The 26,390-nt window shown below is 36.7% G+C and overlaps 1 protein-coding gene across 6 annotated transcripts in view; it reads right to left on the bottom strand.

The window, feature by feature from the left end:
* FAM124A (family with sequence similarity 124 member A) overlaps positions 1-26,390 on the bottom strand; it is a 196,482-nt gene that overhangs the window by 91,486 nt on the left and 78,606 nt on the right. For 5 of the 6 annotated variants that reach the window (XM_074217173.1, XM_074217174.1, XM_074217177.1 and 2 more), the window contains one exon: positions 11,988-12,019. In XM_074217173.1, the coding sequence (XP_074073274.1) occupies positions 11,988-12,003 (16 nt within the window). In that variant the 5' untranslated portion in view covers positions 12,004-12,019. Of the gene's footprint in view, positions 1-11,987; positions 12,020-12,912; positions 26,126-26,390 lie in introns of those variants that run through there. The other variant, XM_074217175.1, reaches the window with a different exon arrangement.

Here is a 26,390-nt window from a genome sequence, read left to right as displayed (position 1 = left end):
TAATCCCTGCTTTTGGGTAACACTGATGAAATTGTGGGGGGTGGGGAGTGCGAAGGGTAAAATTTCTGAGCTGTTTGCCAGCTGTGGAGAAAACTAAGCAAAATCTTCTGATAGGATAAATAACAAAGTTATTACCCTTATAAGAAGGTTAATCAAGGCCATTCATGCCAGACACTACAGTTTTCAGACTACTGAACAGAAACCTGAAAACACTCAATTATTTGCCCAAGAAAGATCTCATTTCCATGGAGGTGAAATTTCGAGAATCTACTTTGAAAATACTTTTCCTTATGCTTAGATCCACATTGCTGAGGTTGAGCTGAAGTTCTGAGCCCCCTAAGTAAAAATTTTTGGAAAGGTCACCTTTGTAATCTTTTATTCCTTGAAGCAAATAACCAGAGGCTAAGAATAAAGGTAGAACTGAGGAGTATTGCACATACTCACCTAGAAATAAATAACACAGCATCTGAAAGTGAGAATTCTACTGATTTTTAAGTAGAAAAATATTGAAAATGGGACACTGATACCTGTTGTACATTTGTGATCACACACACACACACACACACACACACACACACACACACACACACTTCCCAGCTAGAGAAATAAAATAAAAAACAATGGTGATACTGGAGAACCAATCAACAAACATTTTTTAAGTTCCCATTTTTTGCCTGATACTTACAATCTCTTAGGGCAAACAGCATGTATACACACATCTATAGATGTATAGGTAAAGTTATTTCTGGGACAGCTAGTTGGTGCAGTGCATAAAATACCAGGCTTGGAGTCAGGAAGATCTTAGTTTAAATCTAGCCTCAGACATTTATTAGCTGAATGACCCTGGGCAAGTCATGTAATTCCAATTTGCCTCAGTTTCTCAACATAAAATGATCATTTCCACTGGAGAAAGAAATGACAAACCACTCCAGTTTCTTTGCCCATGGACAAATCCATGGAGTTACAAAGAGTTGGACACAAATGAACAACATAGTATATTTGTGTATGGATATATGTTTATACACATCCCCACATATAACACATGTACACACATGTCCACTACAAATCTGTAGGTATACATGCTTAAATACAACTATGTTTGGATATATATATATATATATATACATATGTTTATATACACATATATATTTATACATACATATATTTATACATATATATCACAGGTATATTTGTACTTACATATACAACTATGCCTACATATATTCTCACATAAACACATATTCTCACATAAACAAATATCTCTGAAATAGATATAAGCTCATTTGGGATGGGAAGCTCACAGTTATGGTGATCAGGAAAAACTCCTTGTAAATGGTAGTGGTTGAACTGAGTCTTAAAGGAAACTAGGAGATTTTTCAAACACTTTCTTGATAATCCTTACCCCTGCTTTGTGAATTCTAGCTCATTTTCCCTAGTTCCCCTTACATGAAAATGCCCACTATGTTTTTGTTTTTAAGCCTCTTCTCTATATACATATTCTGTTTAATTGGAGAAGGGATGATTGAATTTGCTCCTTTGGCTCCAATGATCACTTCCTACTCAGATGATTCCCAGATGTCTATCTTCATCCCAATTTCTCTGCCCAAAACTCCTGTAATTTATTTTCAATTGCTTATTGGCTATCTCCACTATAAAATGGGAATAAGTATAGCACTTACCTCCCAGGGTTGTTGTGAGGACCAAATGAGAAAATATTTGTAAAGTTCAGTGTCTGGCACACAGTAGGAGCTTAATAAATGCTTATTTCCTTCCTAGATGCCCTTCTGGTTCTTGAAACTCAGTATCACCAGGGTTTAACTGGTCATTTTCCTTCCAAAAGCTACCCCTCCCCTGACCTTTTCTATTTCAATTGATAGTATAACTATCCTCCCAGTCATCTAGGATTAAAAATCCAAGAATTGCTTTTGACGTTTCCTTCTCTCATGCCTTCCATTCCCTAATCAGCTGCCAAGTCTTTTGGATGATATTTCTGCAGTTTTTCACACTGGTATCTTTCTTCTCACTATAACCACCAAAGTTAAGATACCTTTTCTCACTTTTACCTTCAACAAGAGACAAGATGAGAAAATGAATTTCCTTCCTTCTGGTGGAGTGCTGCTTCCATTTTCAGACAAGACCAATGTGTCAGTTTTACTTAACGTTTTTTCTTTGTTAAAAAGAACATTTATTAGAAAGGGGATGTGCAAGCAATATATTCTAGAACGACATAATGTAAAACAAAAGTCATGAATCAAACTTTTTAGAATGAGGATTTCACAAAACAAACTTCCCATTTCCTTGACTAGAGAATGCACTTAAAACTCTCACCCAGACGGTTGAGTTAGGTTTGCAGATTGAGTGGATATATTGGAAAATCATTTTTTGAATCTCATGCCTAGGGAAGTATAAACCCTTTGTGAGTGACAGAAGTCTAGGGATTTTCCTAACTTTAAAAGTGAAAAGTCCCTCAGGAATTGAAAAGGGTTATCTGCAAATCTGTTTGGCATTCCTTCTGATCCTTACTAACAGTCCTCTAGGACCACCGAGGGTGGACAAATGACCCCCTACTTTGTCAAGCTAGCAGCTGCTTATGGGGCTACCAGCAATTCCTCATTGCCCTTCCATCAAGAACTAGAGTTTCTTGCCTCAGAACATAGAACATTTTTTTTCCTTTTTCTTTGTTTTTTTCTTTTATGCTGGCTATTGCAAGGCAATGGGGTTAAGTGACTTGCCCAAGGTCACACAGTTAGGTAATTGTTAAGTGTCTGAGGATGGATTTGATTCCAGGACTGATGCTCTATCCACTGTGCCACCTAGCTTCTCCCCATTTTTTCCTTTTTTCAATAGAAAATAACTACAATCAGCAATTTGACAAAGATGACAAAAGGATGACTATGAGAGAAATATTATGGAAAAATAGGTACTTAATAGTTATGAATTGGACTGACAATTTTGAAAAGCAATTTGGAATAATGCTATGAACGCAATAAAAATGTCATAAAGTGATAGTTATTAAAGTGAAAAGGACCTCAACTGCCCTTTAACATAACCTTTTCATGTTAAGATGAGGAATCCAAGACCCAGATAGGTTAAGTTACTTGCTTAAAGTCAAATAGGTCATGTTAGAAACAGGATATCCTTTGATCCAGAGATTTCAATGCCAAGTATATATCCCAAGGGGGTCAATTACAAAATAAAAAGTACCATATTCATCAAAAAATAGCTACACAAGTTTTTTTGTAGTAATAAAGTACTGTTAAAAGGGAAGGTTCATATTAATTGAGGAATGGCTAATAAAATTATGCTGCATGAATGGAATAGAATATAACTTTGTTTTAAGAAGTGATAAATCAGGGGGCAGCTAGGTGGTGCAGTGGATAGAGCACCGGCCCTGGAGTCAGGAGGACCTGTGTTCAAATCCAACCTCAGACACTTAATAATTACCTAGCTGTATGGCCTTGGGCAAGCCACTTAACTGCATTTGCCTTGCAAAAATCTAAAAAAAAAAAGTGATAAACAAGATGAAATAAACATAGAAGACTCATGAAATGATACAAAGTAAAGTGAACAGAAGCAGATATATACAAATAGATGTAATAACTATAATGTAAATGAAAAAACTACAAAATAATTGCAAGAAAATGCTATAAAATTATAAATGATCAAGTTTGATTCCTAAGGAAAAAATATGAGAAGATACCTCCCTCCTTTCTTTGCAGAGGTGAGGAGCTGGAGTATAGGATGTAACAAGTAATGTCAGAATTGGGGGGTCTGGGGTATTGAACACTGCAGGTAATGTAAGACTCTATTATGTCAGTTAGTTTTACTGAACTGGTTTTTTTTTTATCTTCTATCTTTAAGAATGAATCCATGGGAAAAGGAAGGTGGTGAAATATATGGAGAAATTTAGGTGATAAAAAATAAATGAACATTTTTTTTCAAAAAGAACAAATCATATTTGTGAACAAAATCATTGTTTACCCTCTGAAAATAACTTATTATGCTAGTGAAGTAAACCAAATCAGACCAGGACTAAAAACTCTTTTACTGATTCATTTAAAAATTTTAATCTTTTCTTTCTTCATAATTATTTAATGATATTTAAAGAAAAATGATCAATCTGAATGTTTTTGATTGCTCAAGCAATGATAGTAATCATTCTGAATGCCTCATGAAAAGAAGAGAATTTACTAATGACATCTAGTTGGAACTTAAAAAAATATTTTCTCACAGAAAAAAATGTTACAAATTTGTTTCTGGTCCCAGATCAGTCTATAAAAACCTAGTTAATCCAGAATGCACCTGGCATATATATTGTAGGACTTCAGTACAGCATAAACTTCTATGGATAGCAATGTCTCTATAGGGAAGTGTATTCCAAACACCAACTTGTCATACCAGAAGCACATCATCCTTCCTCCTACAATGGCACCAGTGTCTTCTCCAACTTTCTCTCCTAGACATTATCAGTGACTCTCTTAGCATAGGGCTCCTGCCAGGATATAGGATTATAGATTTTCACTTGAAAGAGACATTAAAGGTCATTTAGTATAACAATGCAAGTGTGTGTGTGTGTGTGTGTGTGTGTGTGTGTGTGTGTGTGTGTGTGGTTTTAAGATCACAAAGGTAGTAAGAAGACAGGACTGGGATTCAAACTTAGGTCCTCTGACTTCAAATCTAGTGCTCTATCTAGAGATCAAATGGGAGGGATGAGGGCTACAGTATTTAAGATTTAATGAATATGGGATAGCTGGAGACTGAGATGTTAAGATCATGGGTAGGGAAGGATGGTTGCTCAGTTTGCTTCTCTCTCCCTTTCAACCTCACCATTATCTCCACTAAAGACCAAAGTCTTTGCCCTGGGTTGGTCCTTGTGTGAACTGAGGATCAAGGGTTATGGTGAGGGAGGACTTGGTTCCAGGCAGCAAAGTCTTCTGCAGCAAGAGAAAAAGTAAATGGAGAGGAAATGGAGAACACTTCTTATTTTTATAAGTAATTTTAATGAAAAGGAGAGTAGAATATCACTCTACTATTTGGGCAGATGTTAGCATAGAAGAAAGAAATATATGCCAGGTGAATTCTGGGAAACTTGGGCAGATATGTATGAGATGATACAGAACTAAGAGAACAATTTATAGAATGACTATAAGCATATAAACAACTTTTAAAGATAACTCTGATAATGCAATAACCAGGCATTTCTTTCCTCCCCACCCGTTTAACAGAGAGGAGATGGACTAGAGACACAGAATGAGACATATATTTTCAGACACAGAGAATGTATGGAATTGTTTTATTTCTGTAACCTTGTGTCAGAATTATCATGTTGGTGGAGATGCAAAATCCATTAACTACTGATATTAGGGGAATGGGGTATTTAGGACTGTTTGCTGTGAATCTTGGGAGAGGAAGAAAGAAGCCAGGTCTACAGTTAGAGACTGTGGAGTTTCTTCCTTCATCTAGGCCCCATGAAGAGTTTTTTTCAGCTTCTAACACTTAGCTGCCTACTGATTTGTATTTTCCTAAAAGATGCTGAGAAAAGGTTGTGGCAACAATACAGGTAACATTAAGTTAGAAGAAAACTCAAAAGAATCTGTGTCCAGTAAGTGTAATGATGACTAGATCTAATGGGGAGAGATGGTCCCATTTACCTGTGAGAGACAACATCCTTCTCCTAGAACTCCAAGTTGGAGAAGGAAGCAAGTGCCTTGACTTCTCTCTGGGAGAGGAAGGAATTAAATAAAAGTAGTCAACTAGTTCTCAAATGCAGTAGGCAGTATCTTATGCTACCCTGCCTGCATATATCCAAGATTATTTCCCACCTCCCATTGCTTCTCTGTTCTTTCCCTCAAAGATGTTTATTTACATTTTCTATAAGAAGAAATTAGTGGCTACTAACCTCATTGGGTGACTAATATTATCCCCAGCTATGACAAACAGAAACTAGGGAGGCAGTCTGAGAAAAGTCCAAGGCTCATCTAATCCTTAGCATGAGGCAGTCAAACAATGATTTCTTCTCTGAAAAACCTTTTCAGTTACATTGCAATAATACTCCTTAGTCAGTCTATCTATTTGGTAAGCAGAAAAATGTTCCTAATATGAATCAAAATCTCTTAGTCTAGAGATATTTTGGCGCCTACTCAGAGCAAAGAAGAAGAGAGGAGTATCCTTCTGGAATCATTTATTGGTACACACTGGATTCCCTCCCCTTTAAGCAGCAGTTTTACAGATGGGTGAAGATATTTGTAGAGTAAGAGATCTTGCTCAGTCCCCTCTCTCTATATCTACATCCATTACTTGTATTTTATATTACAGATAGAGGTTAGTATCCATGGAATTATTATTAGTTTCTCCCAAAGAGAACAATATTCTCAAAATGTATATGTGGGAGACTGGGACCAAGTCTAATTTTCTTAAATCATGGGGAGGTAGGATTCATTCATTCATTTCTTAAATCATTGGGAGGAGATACTTTTATTCAATTTTACACTAGACTATGCTTTTTGTTACAGGAAAGGGCTTCTATTTGTTGGGATAGGGAGTCTTGAGGTAGGGATGGAAAAAGAAGAAAAGAAAGAGTGTTATTGAGTTATTAAAAGTCTGCACAGAAGAAAACAGAAGGAAGTTCAAGAGGGATTATTAAATTTAATATCAGTAGATTTGCTGTTTCAGGTACAATCATCTTTTTATTATACTATGTTATGGAAATACTAGTTTTAATTCCATAAAATAAAAATAAAATAAAATAAAATTAAATTGAAATTCTGAAAACAGAAAAAGTTTGCTATTGTTAAGTTTGATATGCATATATATATATTTAGGTTTTTGCAAGGCAAATGGGATTAAGTGGCTTGCCCAAGGCCACACAGCTAGGTAATTATTAAATGTTTGAGACCGGATTTGAACCCAGGTACTCCTGACTCCAGGGCCGGTGCTTTATCCACTGCACCACCTAGCCGCCCCTGATATGCATATTTTTAAAGCAAAACATGTAAAAGAAGTTCAAGTTTAATGTGCAAACTTTTTCTGTTCTCTGCATACTGAAATGTTTGTGTTTGTTGAGGTTGGTCAAGTTCAAAATTAAAAGAAAAATTAGAATAAAAAGGAATATTTGTCAGGCATTCCTCAGTCAAGGCATACAAGGGCCATATCTATATTTGATCTAGTAGTCCCAATTTTTTGCTCCCAAGTCTGCTTAAACAAAATGTACTTATAACACATCTTTAAATATGGGACAGGGCTACACATCTATGCATCTTGTGAGTCCCAGAAGAGTCTCTAACAAGCACCATATGCTGCAGGGAGTAGCTTTTCTCAGCTGAGTAGCACTATAAGAAAGAAAACAAGAAGGGGCTACAGAAGATAGTGAAGGCAGAGGAAGGAAGAAGAGGAAAGGGAGACACTCCTCTTGTCAGGATGGAAGGAGACTTGCAGCAGAGCAGTCTAGCCCCATATAGTTCAGATAAAGAGAGCTCAGAGGGAGGACCACTAAGAAGAATCTTCCCTCCTTGTCCAGGGCAAAATAGTCAGACAGGCCTATGTTACCCCTGGCGAGCCTCACTGCATGGAAGATGAGTTAGCTCCCATAGGGGACTATGTGCCAGACACATAAATGGTCCCCAAAGTGTAGCCAGTTCTTCATTTCAGGAGCAAATCTCTGACACACGGCTAACAAAAACAATCCAGTTTCTATTGCTTTCATCAAAAGATCAACTTCAGGCTAAATAACATGGAATCGTGTTATCAGAGGCTTCTTTTTCAAAATTCTTCCTCCTGTCTCATTATTTTTATTTTATTTCAGATTTTGTTTAAAGTTTAAAAAAAGTTGGCTACATTCTCCCCATCTATACTGATGTTTATGTCTAAAGGATTCATTCAGAGGCAAATGTTTCTCTAAATACTGAATATCATTTAAACAAAACCACCATGCTCTCTACATACAGACACATTAGAGGGAACTATCCCATGAAGCTTCTTTGTATATTAGGAGAGTATAACCATGTAGATCCAGTGAACTGGTTTTCTGTTTGCTTTAATGAACTTCAGCCTTCAAATGCTTTATTAAAAGTTGACCTTGCTGAAAACCTTAACATATTTTCTTCTACATTCCCCACCCCTTCAAGGTAATTAAACTTAAAGATCATAGAGCTGGAGAGCCTTAGCTCTCCTGTTATAAATGAAGAAGCTTATTCTCAAGAGGGCAAGTGATTCAGTCTAATCAAGAAGCATTTATTAAGCCTCCCCCACTTTGTGGCAGACACTGTATTAAGCCTGGGGATATAAAGAAAGGCAAAAGACTGGCTCTCAAGAATCTCACAGTCTAATGGGGGGGGGGAGAATAACATGCAAAGAAACTGTATACATATATATATGTATACATATATATATATGTATACATATATATACATATACATATATATATGTATATGCTAAATTGGAGATTGTCTCAGAGGGAAGGCACTAACATTGAGGGGTATGAGGAAAGACATCTTGTAGAAGGTGGGATTTTGGTTGGGACAAGACAGAAGTCAGGGAAACCAGGGTGTAGAGATGAGGAAAAAGATCATTCTGAGAATGAGAAACTATAATGAAATTGCTCAGTCAGGGAAAAGTCTTGTGCAGGGAATCGCAAGGATGCCAAGTGTCACTGGATTGCAGAGTATGGGGGAAGTGGGATTCAAATATAAGAAGACTGGAAAGGTAAGAGGGAGACCAGGTTATGAAGGGTCTTGAATGCCAAACAGAGGATTTTGGTATTTCATTCTGTAAGTGATAGGAAGACCCTGGCATGCTTAGATATATGCTTTAGGAACATGAATTAGACACTTGAGTGGAGGATGGAATGGGATGGAGAAAGATTCAAGGCAGGAAGACTAATCAGCAGGCTTTCAAAATAGTCCAGGAGAGAGAAGATGACAGCCTGTACCAGAGTGGTAGCAATGTCAAAAAAAAGGGGTGTACATAAGAAATATATTTTTTGTTTTTTTTTTTTTTAGGTTTTTGCAAGGCAAACGGGGTTAAGTGGCTTGCCCAAGGCCACACAGCTAGGTAATTACTAAGTGTCAGAGACCGGATTTGAACCCAGGTACTCCTGACTCCAAGGCTGGTGCTTTATCCACTATGCCACCTAGCTGCCCCCATAAGAAATATTTTGAAGATAAAACCAATAGGACTGGACAAGAGAATGGACTGTGGAAAGAAAATGAAGAGTCAAGGATGACAACTGGAGTTGAAAGTCTAGGTGACTAGCAAAATGGTGGTAACTTCCATAGTTATAGAAGAGATAGCGAAGGGGAGGGTTTTGGGGGTAAGATAGAGAATTCAGTTTTAAATAAGCCAGGCTTAATGTATTTATAGATATCCTGTTAAATATGTCAAATTTGAAGTAGGAGATTCAAGTTGAGAGATTAGGAGATAGATTCAGGCTAGATGATTAGATCTGAGAATCATTATTATAGAGATGATCATTGAATCCATGATAGCTAATGAGATCATCAAACAAAATTGTCTAGATGGAAAAAGGTAAGAAAGCCCAGGACAGATAACCATAGTTATTGGATGTAACTAGGCTGAGCAAAGGATTCTGATAAATAATTAGAAAGGTAGGAGAAGCAACAGGCTAGATTAGTGTCACAGACAGCTAGAGGGAAGAGAGTATCAGGGAGAACATTGTGTCTGACAGTGTCAAATACTGCAGAGAAGTCAAGAAAGATTGAAAAAAATGCCATTAGCATTAGGAACTCAGAAATCATTGGTAAATTTAGAGAGAAGAATTTCAGCTGAATAATGAACTAGAATGAGAGCAAAGAGAGTTAAAGTGTTGATTGCAGATAGCTTTTTTAAGTTTAGCCACAGGAGGAAAGAGATATGTGAAACAATAGCTTGTAGGGGTGGATGGATCAAGTGAGGGTTTTTTGAGGATAAGGGACTTGAAGGCATATTTGTGGGCAATAGGAAAACAGCCATTAGACAGGAGCGATTAAAAAGAAATGTAGGAGTGAAGATGATAAGGACAATCTGCTGAAGAAGATAGGATGGGATGGGTTCACTTGTGCATGAAGAGGGGTTTGCCTTGGCAAGAAGGGTAATCTTCTTGTGAGATAGAGGCAAAGGAGGAATAACAAAAGGGATTAGAATGATATGAGGTGAGAAGGAAGAGAGAAGATAGTAGTCTTGGCAAATGGCCCCAATTTTTTAAAAGAGAAGTATTAATTAACATCTTCAGCTAAGAGTATGAGGTGAGTGTGCGTGTGTGTGTGTGTGTGGGGGGGGGAGTAGAGGCACAATGGGAGTCTTGAGGAAGGATGAAAACATTGACAAAAGACATTGTAGTGAGTAGGAGTCAATTTGTTGTTGTTACTCATTTTTAGTCTTAAATGATTTTCCATGATCCCAGTTAGGCTTTTTGTGACAGAAATCCTGGAGTGATTTGGCATTTCCTTCTCTAGCTCATTTTTATAGATGAGGAACTAAGGCAAATAAGATTAAGTGATTTGTCCAGGGTCACATAGTATCTAAGACTGGATTTGAGTTCATAAAGATGAACCTCCCTGATTCCAAGCCCAGTGCTTTGTCCACTGCACCACCTAGCTGTCCTCAAGTGAATTGATTAGGGAGATATAAAAAGATTGATATTGCTTTGCTCAACTGCACAGTTGAGGTTATGTGACATAACTTTGTAGTGGACCCAGTCAGAAGTTTCATGACTGCCTTAGTTTCTTTCAAGAGAATGTAAATGGGAGTTAAAACACAAATCTGAAAATAATTCAAAGCCAAGGTTAACAGGGCAAAATAGGTAATAAGATAAGAGGGCAAGAGATTTGTGAAGAGAGCAATCAACATAGAGTTGAAATGTTTTATCAAGGGCCAAGATGGGTAAGGGAGAAGGTGATGGCCTGGTAAAGAACTGAAGGATGGAGGAATTGGAGATCATGGTGAAGATAAAGCCAGAGTTTTGGGTAGCAAGGCAGAGGGAAAGGTGGAATGATTGTGATCAGATAAAAGAATTCATTTAGTTCCAACAATCCAAAAGTAGTAATGAAACCAGGGCTTGAAATCAAGTCACGAGATTGTAGGTATATAGCTAGATGCGACCTTAGAGGCCATGTAACCCAATATCCCCATTTCATAGAGAATTCAGTTTTGAATAAGCTAAGTTTAATATAGCTTGAAAGGCTAAGTGACTTATCCAAAGTCACACAGATAATAAAGGGTAGAGTCAAGATTCAAATCCAGATGTACTGATTCCAAATGCAGCCTCCTTTCACTTGCAAAATGTTTTCTGACTCCAATTCTAGAGATTTTGCCCCATTTATTTCATGCTGCTATGATTCTCTTAAAGATCTCCACCAAAGAATTTTTAAGGAAGAGGATGGAATTTAGTATTTGATAGTCTTGTTATTTTTGCCATAATTAATAATATCTTACATTTAAGAACATTTTATGGTTTATACACTATTTTAATAAAATAACCTTATAATCATACAGTTTATGAATGTCCAACCTTTTAGCTCTTCTGAACTGCATTGCCCAACAAAAAAATTGCCAAGGGCTGCATATAGAATTTAAGATTTATTTATAGATACAATGTAACCTATATTATCAATGATAACCTATGTTACACAAAATGATAACATATTATGCAATAATTAAATGTGGTGATGCTACATAAATGGACTTTGAGGGTTGCATGCAACCCTTAGATTGGACACACCTACTCTAGAGTACCCAAAGTAGTATCCAAATATCCAAACTATACAAAGGAAATGTGTGAAGGTCATACAAGTAATATCCCTTCCATTTTACAGATGAGAAAACAGACTCAGAATGGTTACGTATGTGGCCCCACAAATAGCAGATGTCAGATTTTTGACTGGTATCCAAGTCTTCTGACTTGAGATTCAGTCTTTCCTTTCATTGTCCCATATGTACATTAAAGAGATAGAAACAATAGGAATAATGAAAAAAGTTTTTTAAGTGATACTCACTGCTAGTAGAGGACATATGGCTGTAGTCTGACCTGAAATATAAAAATCTTAGTATAAGTATTGTTGTACCATTTAATTTTTCTTTATCCAAACAATAGCAACAAATTCACATTCATATAGCACAATAAGCTTTCCAGAGCACTTCCCAACAGCATCCTTGTGTGGTAACATAATTCCCCCCATTTTATGTAACAGACTTTGAAATAAACTCTGAAAAGATAGATGACCTGCCCATTATCATATAGCTAGTAAGTTAATCACAAAACAAGAATGTTAAACCACAACTCCCAACTCCAAAATCAAAGCTGTTTCCACTTGATCTGATGGTTCCTTTATGTATGTGTTACACATATAGTCTCATACAAGGTTCACCAGGCTAAAATCTATGCATTTATTTTTAAAATTGTAATTGCTTATTTTGGGGCTGGGCATCTGCCATTTAAAGTTTCATCAGACTAAATTCCAAAAAATAGTAAGAGTTGATATTTCCCCATACACATCCACTAATTTTGGGTATCTGCCAAAGTTTTGTCTCAGTCCTTCTCTTTCCCTATTCTCTTTCTGTGACTCCCATCACCTCATATGAGTTTGATTACCATCACTGAGCTATTTATATTCTCCTTGCCTCTCTCTTGAGCTCCTGTCTTACATAAAAACTACTTATTTGATATTTCCAACTGGATATCCTAAGCATCTCAAATTCAATGTCCAAATGACAACTCATCATACATCCTACTTCCCACTCACTCCTCTTCCAAACTTCCCTTTTTATTATCAATGACTATCATATTTTCAATCATTCAAGTTCAAAATCTTGATATCTATTCCTCTCTCTTTCATTCCAAATAACATTACCAAATCTTATCATTTTGATTTCTATAAGATTAATTTATGCAGCCATCACAATAATTCAGGCCCTGATTACCTTTTTACCAGGATTATTTATTGTGGTTGTCTCTTTCCCTCAAATCTCTCTAATCCATCTTGATGCATCCAAGGGAGTAGTTTTTGTAAAATACTCTTCTGGTGTCACCCTCCTCCTCAATAAATTCCAAAGGTTCCCATCACCTTAAGACCAGAGATAAACTCCTGCTAAACATTTAAATGTCTTCCCAAACTGGTTCTGTTCTATCACTCCAGACTTCCTACCATATTGACCTACTCATTGTTCCACATTCACAACACTTGATTTTCCATCTGGATGCCTTTGCATTGGCTGCCTCACATGTCTGGAATGCACTCCCTCCTCCCCTCCTCTCTAAAGCCCTAGTTTCCTATAAGGCAGTTCAAACACTACCTCCCTCCCTCATGAAGCCTGTTCTTGTTCTCCAGTTGCTAGGATACCTAGGATTCATTTTGTATGGAATCTGTGTATGTTTGTATGTCTACATGTTGTCTCTCCCATGAAAATATAAACCCTTTGAGTAAAGATTCCCTTTAATTCACTTTCATCTTCGTATTTCTCTGCTATTTTGCATAGTGATTGGCACTTAATAATTATTTAATAATTGATTATTGAATGATGTTAAAGATTGATATGTGAACATTCCTCACAATTATGCAATAAAAGTCACTAAAATGTTGATATCATTTGACCTTGAAATAACCTACTAATAGATCAATATTCTGAGAAGACTGAGAATAGACAGACTCTATGAATTGTAAGTTTCTTGAAGAAAGGGACTATCTTTTACCTCTTTTTTGTATGTTCTTAACATAGTAGTACCTGGTAAATTGTTATCTCCTGATGAGCCAACAGATTCACAGTATCACTTCTTGTCATGGAAATAATGATAACTAAAATTTATGAAGCACTAAAAATGTGCTAGAGGATTATGAATTTTATCTTATTTGGGAGGTAAAGTGATTATTATTCCCATTTTTACAGAAGGGAAAACTGGGGCAACAGAGGTTAAGTGACTTGTCCAGACATACATCTAGTAAGTGTTTGAGGCTGGATTTGAATTCATATCCATTTGACACAGACCTGGAGTGCTATCTATTGTACCACCTAGCTGTCCAGAAAAAAATATCTGGAAATATAGATGTCCAACATCTGAGGAACAGTCTAATAAATTGTAGAATTTGCATATGCATACAACAAAACAAATATAAGAATTCAGAGAAACACAGGAGGATTACTGGGGTGGAATAGAGAACAGTGAAACAATACACACAAATGATTACATAATGTAAATGAAAACAACACTAAAAACTGAATTCAGATTAAATGCAATTACCCATCATTTCCCAGCCTTTTCTAAGCCATTCACCCAATCTCTGGTCATTTCCTTCATCTCCTTCCATAGGAACTCAGACTTTGTGTTCAGGGTACTCAGTTCAGAAAAGTAACTTTTGATTTCTCTTGTCCTTAACCAGTCCACCCACAACATTTCTAAACCATGTGACTGTGTTCAAATCTTCCCAGCTCAACAGCCTGCTCTCTCTTAGGTATTGTCTTTGCTCTTAATAATGCAAGCAAGAACAGTCTTGATGGTCTTAAGGTGTTGATTTTGCCCATTAGAATACAAGCAAGAGCTGCCTTGCTGGTTTGTATTTGTGACCACAAGGTTTATTTATTTAACACAGTACCTATCAATTAGAAGACACTTAAGAAATGTTTTTCCTGCTTGCATTAATTGATCCTGAAATTTAATCTGGGTAGAGAAGAGATTACAGGTGTGGATTGCTGCATATTATATCTGACATGATTTTGCTTAACTATTGTTCTTTGTTAAGTGAGAGGAATTTATGGGAAATCATGGAACAGGTTATAAAAACAAAAAGATTGAATAAAACATATAAAAGTTTGCCTAACTATAATTTTGTAAATTTTCTAGTTCAATGATTATCATTCTTAATCCACATACAACTCAGGGAAATTGTCATTTGGTTATGGTGGCATAAATGGTAAATTAAGTTTGAAACATAGTTTAAAACCCGTTTACTGGGCACTGTTGCATTTGAAAATTAAAGTAAACTGAGACAATGGTCCGGGCTTGATCAACTTATTAGTTAGCCTAGCAGTATCCAAAATATTGGGTTTATGAGCTCTCAATTACCAAAACACCCAAGTAGGGCTTATTAGTCTCTGTACATTTTGGACAAGTGCAAGAGAAAAAAGAAAGAGATGGGTAGGTGGGAAAGACAATGTAATAAGTTATAGAGTAGATGATCTCATGGGGTCAGGACAACATGATTGATCACAGTAAGGAAATTGGGCTATCACTCATGTGAGGCTAGCAATCAATCCATTCGGCAATTAACAAATGTTTATTGTTTTATGGGATTCATCCAGCATCTAGTAATCTTTGCTAGGGGATCAAAACTACTAGACTTGCTGTCTCCTTGGAAGACAGGAAAATTCCACTAATTGTTCAGGAATAGGCAAGGACATTTGACATTTTTGGCAGGGGATTGGACTAAGTTAACTTGTGGGATTTAAAGATAACAAACAGATGTACTGGAAGCATCCTAGGGGCTACCTATATGAGAGATAACAGCTTTTCATTTAATTGTAACTTTAGACTAATTCAGAGGAAAAGTTAAATGCCTGAACCCAACTCAAGATCATAGAAAGGTGGCTTTAGGCAGATGCAGACTCAATTATAAAAAAAAATGCAGTGTAAAATCAAATACATTACAGAATTAATACAGTAGAAATCAATATGGGAGAACCTTGTACTAATAATAAATTTGATCTTTTTGTCACCATTTCAACTGCCTCTCTATGGAAATGTAAAACTGTAGCACACAGTAATATTAGAAACAGACATGCATAAATATAAAATACAAACATAAACCTTATAAACTTTCCTGTACTGTTGGCATAAAGTAAATCACGGTGCCAGAAGAAAATCCTTCACAGTGGCACTTTCTACTTTGGCAGTAGAAGGTAGTTATCACTGTTGTGTCTTTGGCACAATGAGGAAGGGCATTTTGAACTATTTCACCTCAAAAAGAAAACCTGCAGGAGTGCCAGAGTAGCAGGGGAAGAAAGAGGTGATGTAGGGATTGGTGTGAAACTGCTTATTACAAGCTCTATCCATACTGAATTCAGATCAGAAAAAGGGAACCTAAAAATCCTTCATGACTTTATCTCCTTTTAGTTTCTACTCTTTAGGCATGGATTCAAAGATGTGCCTAATTTGGGACTTGATTCATGAATTTAAGTCATATATACATAGGGGAAGATCCAGAAGGCTCAATTGATCACTTTAATGAGTTTATAAGGTGGTAAGCCTTTGAGACTGTGGTTGTATGTGCCTGTAGCAGGTATAGATATGCTTATTATCATCTTGTTAAGAGGATTGGAGTCATAGGGTTAGGACTCAGGATATTTCAGTGTATCCTCCAAGCCTGAAGCTCAATTACATGAGTCTAAGGGAGTTGAATTATTCCTCTTCGCAATTATTCTAGTTTCACTTTTCCTTTTTAGTTTTGCTTTCCTCAAAAAAAGGAAAGATGGAGGAGTGGATAGAGCCCTGAGCCTGGAGTTAGGAAGACCTGAGCTCAAATCCACCCTCAGACACTTACCAGCTATGAGACCATGGGTGAGTCACTTAACCCCTGTCTGCCTCAGTTTCCTTATCTATAAGATGGGGATAATGATAGTGCAAATCTTCAAGGTTTGTTGTAAAGATTTGTAAAGTTCTTTTCTATTATATTGTATATTGTATTGTATATTATATATATGTATATATATATATATATATACATTGTATATGGGGGAAGAGAGAGAGAAGAGAAGGAGGAAGAGACAGAGAGAAACAGAGTCAGAGAGAGACAGATACACAGAGAGGGACTGATAAGCAGTAGGCATGAACCTTGAGAACTTTGTAGGATTATGTGTTGTTGCTTTTTTTGGGGGGGGGAGTAGAGTGATTATAAGTTCAAGAGTCTTGGGCTATGAAAATTATAGACATCCACAATGGATTGAGGAATGTCTCATGTACAGTGCCATGGACTCCATGCATGGACAATTCTGGGGGAAACAATCCCCAAAATGGCAGCTCCTGCATCAAGTGAATTACCTGACATCATGGAACCTTCCCCTAATTCCAGAGAGCTATTCAGAATTGAAGCTATGGATCAATTCACCCAAAGGAATTGCTCTTTAACTGTGAAACTAATAATTAACTGGGGCATGAGGATAGTTAAAAAAAATTGTTTCTTGTTTGGATTTAAAAACTCATTTAAATTCAACTCTAGCCTACATTCAAAAACTTACTCCCTTTCATACTATGCTTTAGTTAAACTTGCCCTATTTCTTTGCTGGGCTAGCTAGATGGTACAGTAGATAGAGTGCCTGGCCTGGAGCTAGGGAGGCTCCTCTTCTTGAGTTCAAATTTAGCCTCAGACACTTATTAGCTGCCCAATTCTGGACAAATCACTTGGATCTGTTTACCTCAGTTTCCTCATCTGCAAAATGAACTAGAGAAGGAAATGGTAGATCACTTTTTTTGTATCTCTGCCAAGAAAACCTCAGATGGAGTCACCAAATCTCAGACACAACTGAAAAATGACTGAGGAATCACAATTTTGCTTGTTATTCTCTCTATATGTCAAGCCAGTTTTGAACTTTGCATATTATGACTCCCAAACGTTGAAAGCACTACTTCCTCATTTGTCTTATATAATTTCTAGTTTGCTTCAAAACAGTTCAAGTGGCTCTTATATGCTTATCTGGATTCCCTTGGTTGCTAGAGGCTTTTTTTTAAGGTTTTTGCAAGGCAAATGGAGTTAAGTGGTTTGCCCAAGGCCACACAGCTAGGTAATTATTAAGTGTCTGAGGCTGGATTTGAACTCAGGTACTCCTGACTCCAGGTCTGGTGCTCTATCCACTGCATCACCTAGCTGCCCCTGCTAGAGGCTTTTCAATGGAGATTATTTTACATCTGTTGTTACTGTTGTTCGGTTGTTTCAGTCATATCTGAACCTTTTCAAGCTTATTTAACAAATGTGGCAAACAGGTTTAAGTGCCCAGGGTCAGACAGATAGCTTATATCTGAGACTAGATTTGAACACAGGAAGATGAGAGCCCAAGTACATCATTCTATCCATTATATCATCTAGCTGCCCTTTCCAATACTTTGTGTATATTTCAGATTCATTTTTAAGCATAGATGCTTAAAAGTCAAACTTTGAGAGAAAGAAGTGTCTTATTTTCATCTTTGATTCCAACCCCAGAACAAGGCCTGGCCCATAATAGATTTTTTTTTTTAGTTTTTGCAAGGCAATGTGATCAAATGACTTGCCCCAGGTCACACAGCTAAGTAATCATTGAATGTCTGAGGCCATATTTGAACTCAGGTCCTCCTGACTTCGGGGCTGGTGCTCTATTCACTGTGTCACCTAGCTGCGCCCCCCCCCCCCCATAATAGATCCTTAATAAATACTTGATGACTGAATCAATTTGGTAAACTTGCCTGCAATAAGCCTTTGATTAGGACTTTTGATTGCAGCTCCATAAAGCATATAGGCATATCTCTAGAGCAGGAATTCTTTTAACTTGGTTCCTGGGAACTTGCTTTTGAAAACATTTTGACAGCTATAGTTCAATAAAATTGATACTATATTTTTATGTATTTAAAAATATTTTTTTCTGAAAAGGGATCCATAAGTTTCACCAGACTGCCAAAGGGGTCCATGATACAAAAATGATTAAGAACCCCTCCCCTAGAGGATATGTTTTAATAATAGAGATGCAGGATAAATTGGTTGACTTGGACTCTTGGCAGAATAAACCCTTGCTGGAAGGAAACATCCTTATATGTTGTTCTATAAAAAGAAACCAGCAAAACTGCTCATCCCTTTTCCTCCTATCGTACTGCTGAAAAAGTTCTGAGAATGCATCCGGAAAGAAGTAATCCTTCTTCTCACTCAAGAGTTTCTTTGTGGCAGAAACATGTGGTAAGAAGGATGTGCTCACTCACATGGCCCAAGAGTGGAGTTCCTAGACAATATCATTCCTGAATCTTAGCTTCCTAGTTAAAGGAGGAAACATTTCATAGGTAACAGATCTTGGAAGGAATCTGGTCTTCTTTCCAAATGGTGGAAGTTATCTGAGGATGAGTGAGAGAAAAAGAGGAAAAGAAAGGAGAGGAGGGGAGGGGAGGGCAGAAGAGAAGAGGAGAGGAGAGGAGAGGAGGGGAGGGGAGAGAAGAGTGCATTTGACTTTGATTATGGGAATAATGAAGAGAGACTAAAGATACAATATAGAAGAGTAAAGGCCTTTGAATTGTTTTTACAATGAGTTATTTGGATATTGTAGGTCCAAGAAAATAGTCAGATTGCTTGTCAAGCATTTCCAAATGTGTTTCCTTTCCAACCTCTTCAGAGCTTATATGGGATATGGGAAACCGTAAAATGAAGGTCCCTTCCAGCTCTAAACCAATGATCCTATGAATTATATTCATAGAGTTTTAAACACAAAATATATTCCAAGTTTTTTCTATGTATGAGGCTAATATACTAATTTCTTGGTTTTAAGATGATTCACATAAATTGTTATTTAAGTAATCCCAGCACTTGTTATGTTAGAACATCTTTATTATACTATTAGATTTAGCAAGCACTTTCCCTAAAACAATCCTGAAATGTAAATAGTGGAAACTCTATTCCCATTTTACAAATAAGGAAACTGAAGATAAGGTGAAATGACTTCCCCAGTGTCACAGCTGGCATGACATTTGAGTCACAGTTCTAAACTTTTTCTCTTGACCCTGGATCCTGCACTCTCTCCATCATGATATGCATTCTGGTCTTCAACAACACTCTTCATAGATCCCAAGTCAGCCTTGTTGATCAGATTAAGACCTGGGTAACTCAATGACAAAGGCATTAGGATGAATTGATGTATTCCTCCTAATTTTACTGAAGTGTATACTCCATCATATTTTCAACCCTCAGCTATCATTAGAACCTAAAATGCCATGATTCTTTCCAATTTAAAAAAAAAATTGAACATATTGAACTAAAAATATTTTCAAAAGTATTCCTGTTGCTTATTTAAATGACCTAACATAGAACATAGTGCCAGTAGAACAGAAGGGAAAGAAAATAGCATTTGGCTTTCTCTTATCAAATGAACTTCCTTAGTAATTATAGAATTTGAAACATATAAGAATCACCCAGTCCAATTACCTTCTTTAATGCATATGAAAATTGAAAAACAGAAAGGACTAAATGATTTTTCTCAAGGTTATACAGTCAGCTAGTGACAAAACTGAGGTAAGAGCTCACTTTCCTGTCTTACTAATCTGCTACATCGCAATCTTATATTTGAATTTTTAAAAATACAAATGCAACATTTCATTCAAAGAATGTCCATTTTTTGCAACCAATATATGACAAATCGACTTGGCTAGTTCTATTATGATTCTTAGAATGTATAATGACTAGAGATAAAATACTATAACAATTTTATAATAACTTTTAAGAGTAATTTTCTAGTTTTCTCAGTTGAAATGAAATCTCAAAGCACATGAGAAGATGTGACAGAACACATAGATTAACAAATATCATATAATAATCATTTTGTTTAGTCATTATTTAGTCATGTTCAATTCTTCATGATCCCATCTGGGATATTCTTGGCAAAGATAATGGTTTGGTTTGCCTTTTTCTTCTTCAGCTCATTTTACAGATGAGGAAACTGAGGCAAATGGAGTAAATGATTTGCCCAGGTCACAAAGCTAGTAAGTGTCTGAGGCTGGATTTGAACTCAGGAAGATGATTCTTCCTGACTCTAGGTTTGGCACTGTGTCCATGGTGCCACCTAGTATAATCATAGAACTTAGAATGAACTAAAGTTCATTTGCAATCAAATTCACTCATTTTAGAAGGAAACTAAAGTCAGTCCCACAAATATCATGACTTACCTAGGATTACCAGGTGGTAAGTAATCAGAATTTGATCCCATGTTTTATTAAGTTCAAAGTTAGTGTCCACTCTATACCATGCCACACTCATCTCCAATTTGTTTCAGTGGTTTTGGATAGAGTAGAACCTGTTTCATTTCTTATTTTGTCTCTTCAGCACCTGTCATGGTGCCTGGAATACCATAGGTACTTCAAAATGCTTCTTTATTGACTGAGTAATATATTTAACAAGTTTTATATGGCATACATTTTATGAATAACAAAATGGTATATGTTGCACTTTAGTACTAACATTACCTTGGTATGTATGAATACACATACACACATATAATACATATACATATATATATATATATACATATACACACACAGATCCAACTCTAATTTAGATATCTTAATATGAACAATAAGCTAGGTGTCATATAAGAACCTTTTGCTCTAGCCAGTCTCTAATTTGAGAGCCTCTTGAGAGGCCTTCAATAAGGCATAACACTATGGGGGCCGAAAAGTTAAGATTGATTTACTCCATGACTCCATGGTTATGTTGTTAGTAGATAGAACTAAACTGCACTAATTTGTCCACAGCAGAGAAATGGGGCAATTTATCCTAATGGCTGGCATTGGTCTTGAAATCAAGAAGACTTGGGTTCAAATTCTATCCTTGACACTTTCTAGATATGTGATTTAGGTAAGTCCCACACAAAAGATCATAACTTATAAGCTCACCCAGTTGACCTGGGATCTCCTCATCACCCTCTTCCCTACATTAACATGTTATACATATTTGGTGAGCACAAATAGTGAAAAGAAGAGTTTTTTGGCTAATTTCTGAGTTTCCAATTATATTTTCTAACACTTTCTTTCCTAGGAAATTGGCATAAACTTTAAGATTATAATTGATAAACTACTTTCCCTTTATGCTTATAACTCCCTGTATCACAAATCTTATTGGTATTAACTTTTGGTAAGTGTCCAGGGAACAGATAATATATAAATTTGATTAACTAAGGGAAACAAAGATCTATAGTAAGTAATAAATGTATCACCTTCTTTTGATCAGAAAGAAGAAATTCTGTGACTTCTCCCTGCCTTTTCCCCTATCTATTTCAAACTTAATTTTTTCATCTTATTCTTTCTTTACCCATTTTAAAAACATTAGATTCATGGCCTGGCTCTCCTCCCTCAATTCTATGATATCATCAGCTGGAGGGGAGCCCTAGGTAAAGGGTACCAGATGACCCTGCTTCTGTAGTTCAGGGATGACGTGAAGGGGGTGATTCTTCAATGCTTGATTACGTCTGAAGAAATGAATCCACTTAGTGTAGTTCTACTCAAAAGAGTTGGTTTAGTGGACAAATCTTGCTAACGGCCATTCTAAAGCCAAGCCTCGCTTGTTCTATTTCCTTTATGTAGATATAAAACAATCTGGCCTATCCCTTTGTTAAGGGGATTCAGTTTCTTAAAATACTCTCTACTACTGCCTAACAGTCTGCTTGTCAGCCATAGGCACTAAAAAGCAAACTGAAGTACAAAGCTGGCTTTCAAGTGAATTTGGGAAATTGTGCCTTCCAACCGAAATCAATTACAGCTGAAGAATACCTCCTTGCTTACAGTCTTGGCTTGAAGGATGTGTTGGGCAGCACCAAGCAAAGAAAAGAATGTCAGGGCATAAAAACATGAGAATTAATTAAAGACTGAAAGGGTACAATTATTTGAACAAATTAACAGTATATATAGGTAGCTGGGTAGATGACACTGGACATAATATGTTTCTTTGTTTATTCTGATCTATAACATTTTGCTGGGCAGATGGGCAAAAAGCCAATCGAGTATTAAATAATGAATGACAAAGTCTATTCTTTTGATAGCTTTCTTTTTTTAGATCAACACAAGGCGTTTTTAACTGTCACTTTCAATCAAAATGATTAATTGCAATTTATATTTATTGTGATGTATTACCATATGGGCAGCTAGGTGGTACGGTGGATAAGTGTTGGGCCTGATACCCAGAAGACCCTCAGCTACTTCTAGCTGACCTTGGGCAAGTCACTTATACCTGTTTACCTCAGTCGCCACATCTGTAAGATGGATTGTAAAAAGAAATAGCAAATCATTTTGGTATATTTTCCAAAATGGGGACATGAAAAGTTAGATTTGATTGAACAACAATTATTGGATAGAGGGGAAGGATATGGCAGGAGAAAGACTTTGGGTGAAAAAGTGGTATTTGGGCTAGGTTCTGATAAGGACTAGAGATTCTAAGAGGCAGAGGGGAGGAGGGTGTACTCTCCACCCATGAGAAATGGGAGACAGAATGACATAGGTACTGATTAGCAAGAAGGCCAATTTAGTTAAAATACCACATGTAAAGATGTGAATAGCTAATGAAATGAACTAATGTGATAAGGTTAAAAAGGCTGAGGGATGTCTCTATAAGCTTTACATTGCTGAAAAAATATGAGCTAACATTATTATATAGAAATATGGAAAAGAAATAGAAGGAAAGAGAATAATTATTTAATAAACACTTAATATGTAACAGGAACTTTTAAATAAATATTATCTCATTAGATTCTTACAGCAACTCTTCTAAGTTGCTGCTCTTATTATTATTATTCCTATTTTACAGTTGAACAAACTGAGGCAAGCAGAGGTTAAATGACTTGCCCAAGGTCATACAGCTAACATGTGACAGAGGGCAGACTGGGACTCAGGTTTTCTTATCCATTGCACCAACCTAGCTACCCATATGGTAGCATAGCACCATAAACTAATCAGTTTGAATGAAAGTGACAGTTAAAAACTTGCCTTGTGTTGCAAGAGAGCTATTAAAAAGATAGATGTATCAGAGGGTAGATTTAGAACTTAGATCTTCCTGACAAGTCCCAGCTGTCTGTCTACTGAGCCACTTTATAGTTAAGCCATTTAGGGATGAAATAAATGAATTAATAGCATTTATTAAGTACTTACCATGGACCAAGCCACTGTGCTAAACACTGAGATACTCTTTGTCCTTAATGAATTAATTACCAGGTATTTACTTATATGTTAGATTGTGTTAAGTGATAAAGATACCAATTAAGACAAGAAACACTAATCCCTGACCTCAGGAAACATATATTTCCATGAGGGAGATACCATATAAATTATGAGGTATTGTTGCTCAGTCTTGCCTCCTCTTCATGATCCCACTTGGAATTTTCTTGGCAAAGTTACAGGAATAGCTTGCCATTTCCTTGCTCATTTTCTAGATGAAGAGACTGAGGCAAAATGGGTAAATTGAATTTGTCCAGGGTCACATAGCTAAGTAAGTATCTGAGGCCAGACTTGAACTCAAGAATTGACTTTTTTTATTTTTTAGGTTTTTGCAAGGCAATGGGGTTAAGTGGCTTGCCCAAGGCCACACAGCTAGGTAATTGTTAAATGTCTGAGGTTGGATTTGAACTCAGGTACTCCTGACTCCAGGGCCAATGCTCTATCCACTACACTACCTAGCCGCCCCCAGACTTGAACTCATGAAGATGAATCTTGCCCAGTCCTCTATCCGAAGTGCCACCTAGCTGCCCCACAAATCACTAGGTACATATAAGATATATAGGGGGAGAGAGAGAGAGAGAGAGAGAGAGAGAGAGAGAGAGAGAGAGGAGGGGACCCTCAAAGAGGATGGAAAGAGTGGGGTTAAAGGGAAGACAAACCACAAAGGGCCTCATCCAGAATGTGAACTTTGTTCTGAGTTTTTAAGGCAGCTGAGGAAACGATGAGGTAGAGATGAGAGAGGGCAGAGCATTCTGGGCTTGGCAGCACTGTCAGTGATAAGACAAAATCAAAGATAGAATGTGAGGAACACCAAGGTCATTGTGAATGGAGAGGAGTGAAGCACAGGAAGGCAGTAAAGAAAAGAAAGGGTTAGGATATAAATGACTTTAAATTCCAAACAAAGTTTATATTTGATCTCAGAGATAACAGGGAATCACCAGAATGCACTGAGTAAGGGAGTGACCAGATCAGACCTATATTTTACTAGAAATTACCTCAGCTGCTTAGCAAAGGATGGAGTGAAATGGGGAGATCAACCAGAAAACCACTGTAGTAACCCAGGCAAAATTCTGAAGTAAGGTGGTTTCTATATGATTGGAGAGGAAAAAGATGGTTGTGAAATGTCACAAAGGAAGATTTGAAAAGAAATTGGATGTATGGGACAAATAAGAATGTGAGGAGTCAACAATGACAACAAATTTGTGAACCTGGATGACTGGAAGAATGGTGGTACTCTGGATAGTGATTGGAAAGATGGAAGGAAAGGGAGGAGATGAGATTCTGTTTCAGATATGTTGAGTTTGAAATGTTTTTAGTTTGAGATGTTCAAAAGGCAGTTGGAGATGACCTCAAATGAGAGACTAGAGTTGTATATATAGATCTAGGCAATGATAATTGAACCCATGGGAGCTGATAAGGCCACCAAGTTAAATAATGTAAAGTAAAAAATAAAAGAAGGTCCAGAAAAGAGCCTAGTTATTCATGGACAGTGACATGGATGAAGAAACAGCTGAAGACAGAGAAGTCTTTAGAAAGATAGAAAGAGAATCAGAAGAGAACAACCATGAAAATCTAGTGAGGAAAGAGTATCCAAGAGGAGATGATCAATAGTGTCAAAGGCTTCTCACTCACAGAGAAGAAGGAAGAAAACAAGTAATTCTTTACTGTGCTTCAGGTGTTATTTTCTCTCTATTCTCACTTTATATATATTTGTTTGAATGTTGTTTGAAAGGATGGTGATGTTCTGATAGTAAAGCAAAAAGATAAAAAAATGGAAAAGATAGGAGAGAGATTTATATAGATTAGTACTGTGCTAATAGTATCTCAATTGATTCTCACAACAATCCTGGGAAGTAGGTGATATTATTATCCTCATTTTACAGTTGAAGAAACTGAGGCAAAGTTTTACTTGCCCAAGATCATGTAGTTAGTAAACATTTGAGGCTATATTTGAACTCAGGTCTTCCTAGTTCCAGTCCTCTATCTACCTAGTCAAGAAAGAGAAAAATTGAGAAGAGGTATTAGGAGACCCAATTAACAGACTAATTAGTACCTTTGGAGAGTGATGTTTCAGTTAAGTAATAAAATCAGAATCAAGATGGCAGAAAGATTAGAAGTGAGAAAGAGGAGTGAAAGTTATGACTGAAGGTCTCATTCTCAAGGAATTTAGTTACAAATGGAAGGAGAGATATAGGACAATTGTTAATGGTGGTGATTTTAAGGATGGGGAGAAATGGGCATATTTCTAGGCAGAAGGGAAGGGGCCAGTAGATAGAGGAAGACTGAAAATTAGTGAAGAAGGAGTGATGATAATAAGGGAAATTTGCTAGAGAAATCAGGTAGTGATAGAATCAAGGACACAAAGGTTACCTTAGTAAGGCAAAGTCTACCTCATCTGGATATTCATGGACAGTGAGTGTGACATGGATGAAGAAACAGCTGAAGAGACAGAGGAGACATTGGATGGAAAGAAAGAGAATCAGAA

Source organism: Macrotis lagotis, chromosome 1 (assembly GCF_037893015.1).
Source record: "Macrotis lagotis isolate mMagLag1 chromosome 1, bilby.v1.9.chrom.fasta, whole genome shotgun sequence".
NCBI lineage: Eukaryota > Metazoa > Chordata > Mammalia > Peramelemorphia > Peramelidae > Macrotis > Macrotis lagotis.
The sequence above is the reverse complement of the archived record's forward strand: the minus strand, read 5'-3'. Positions and strand labels throughout refer to the sequence as shown.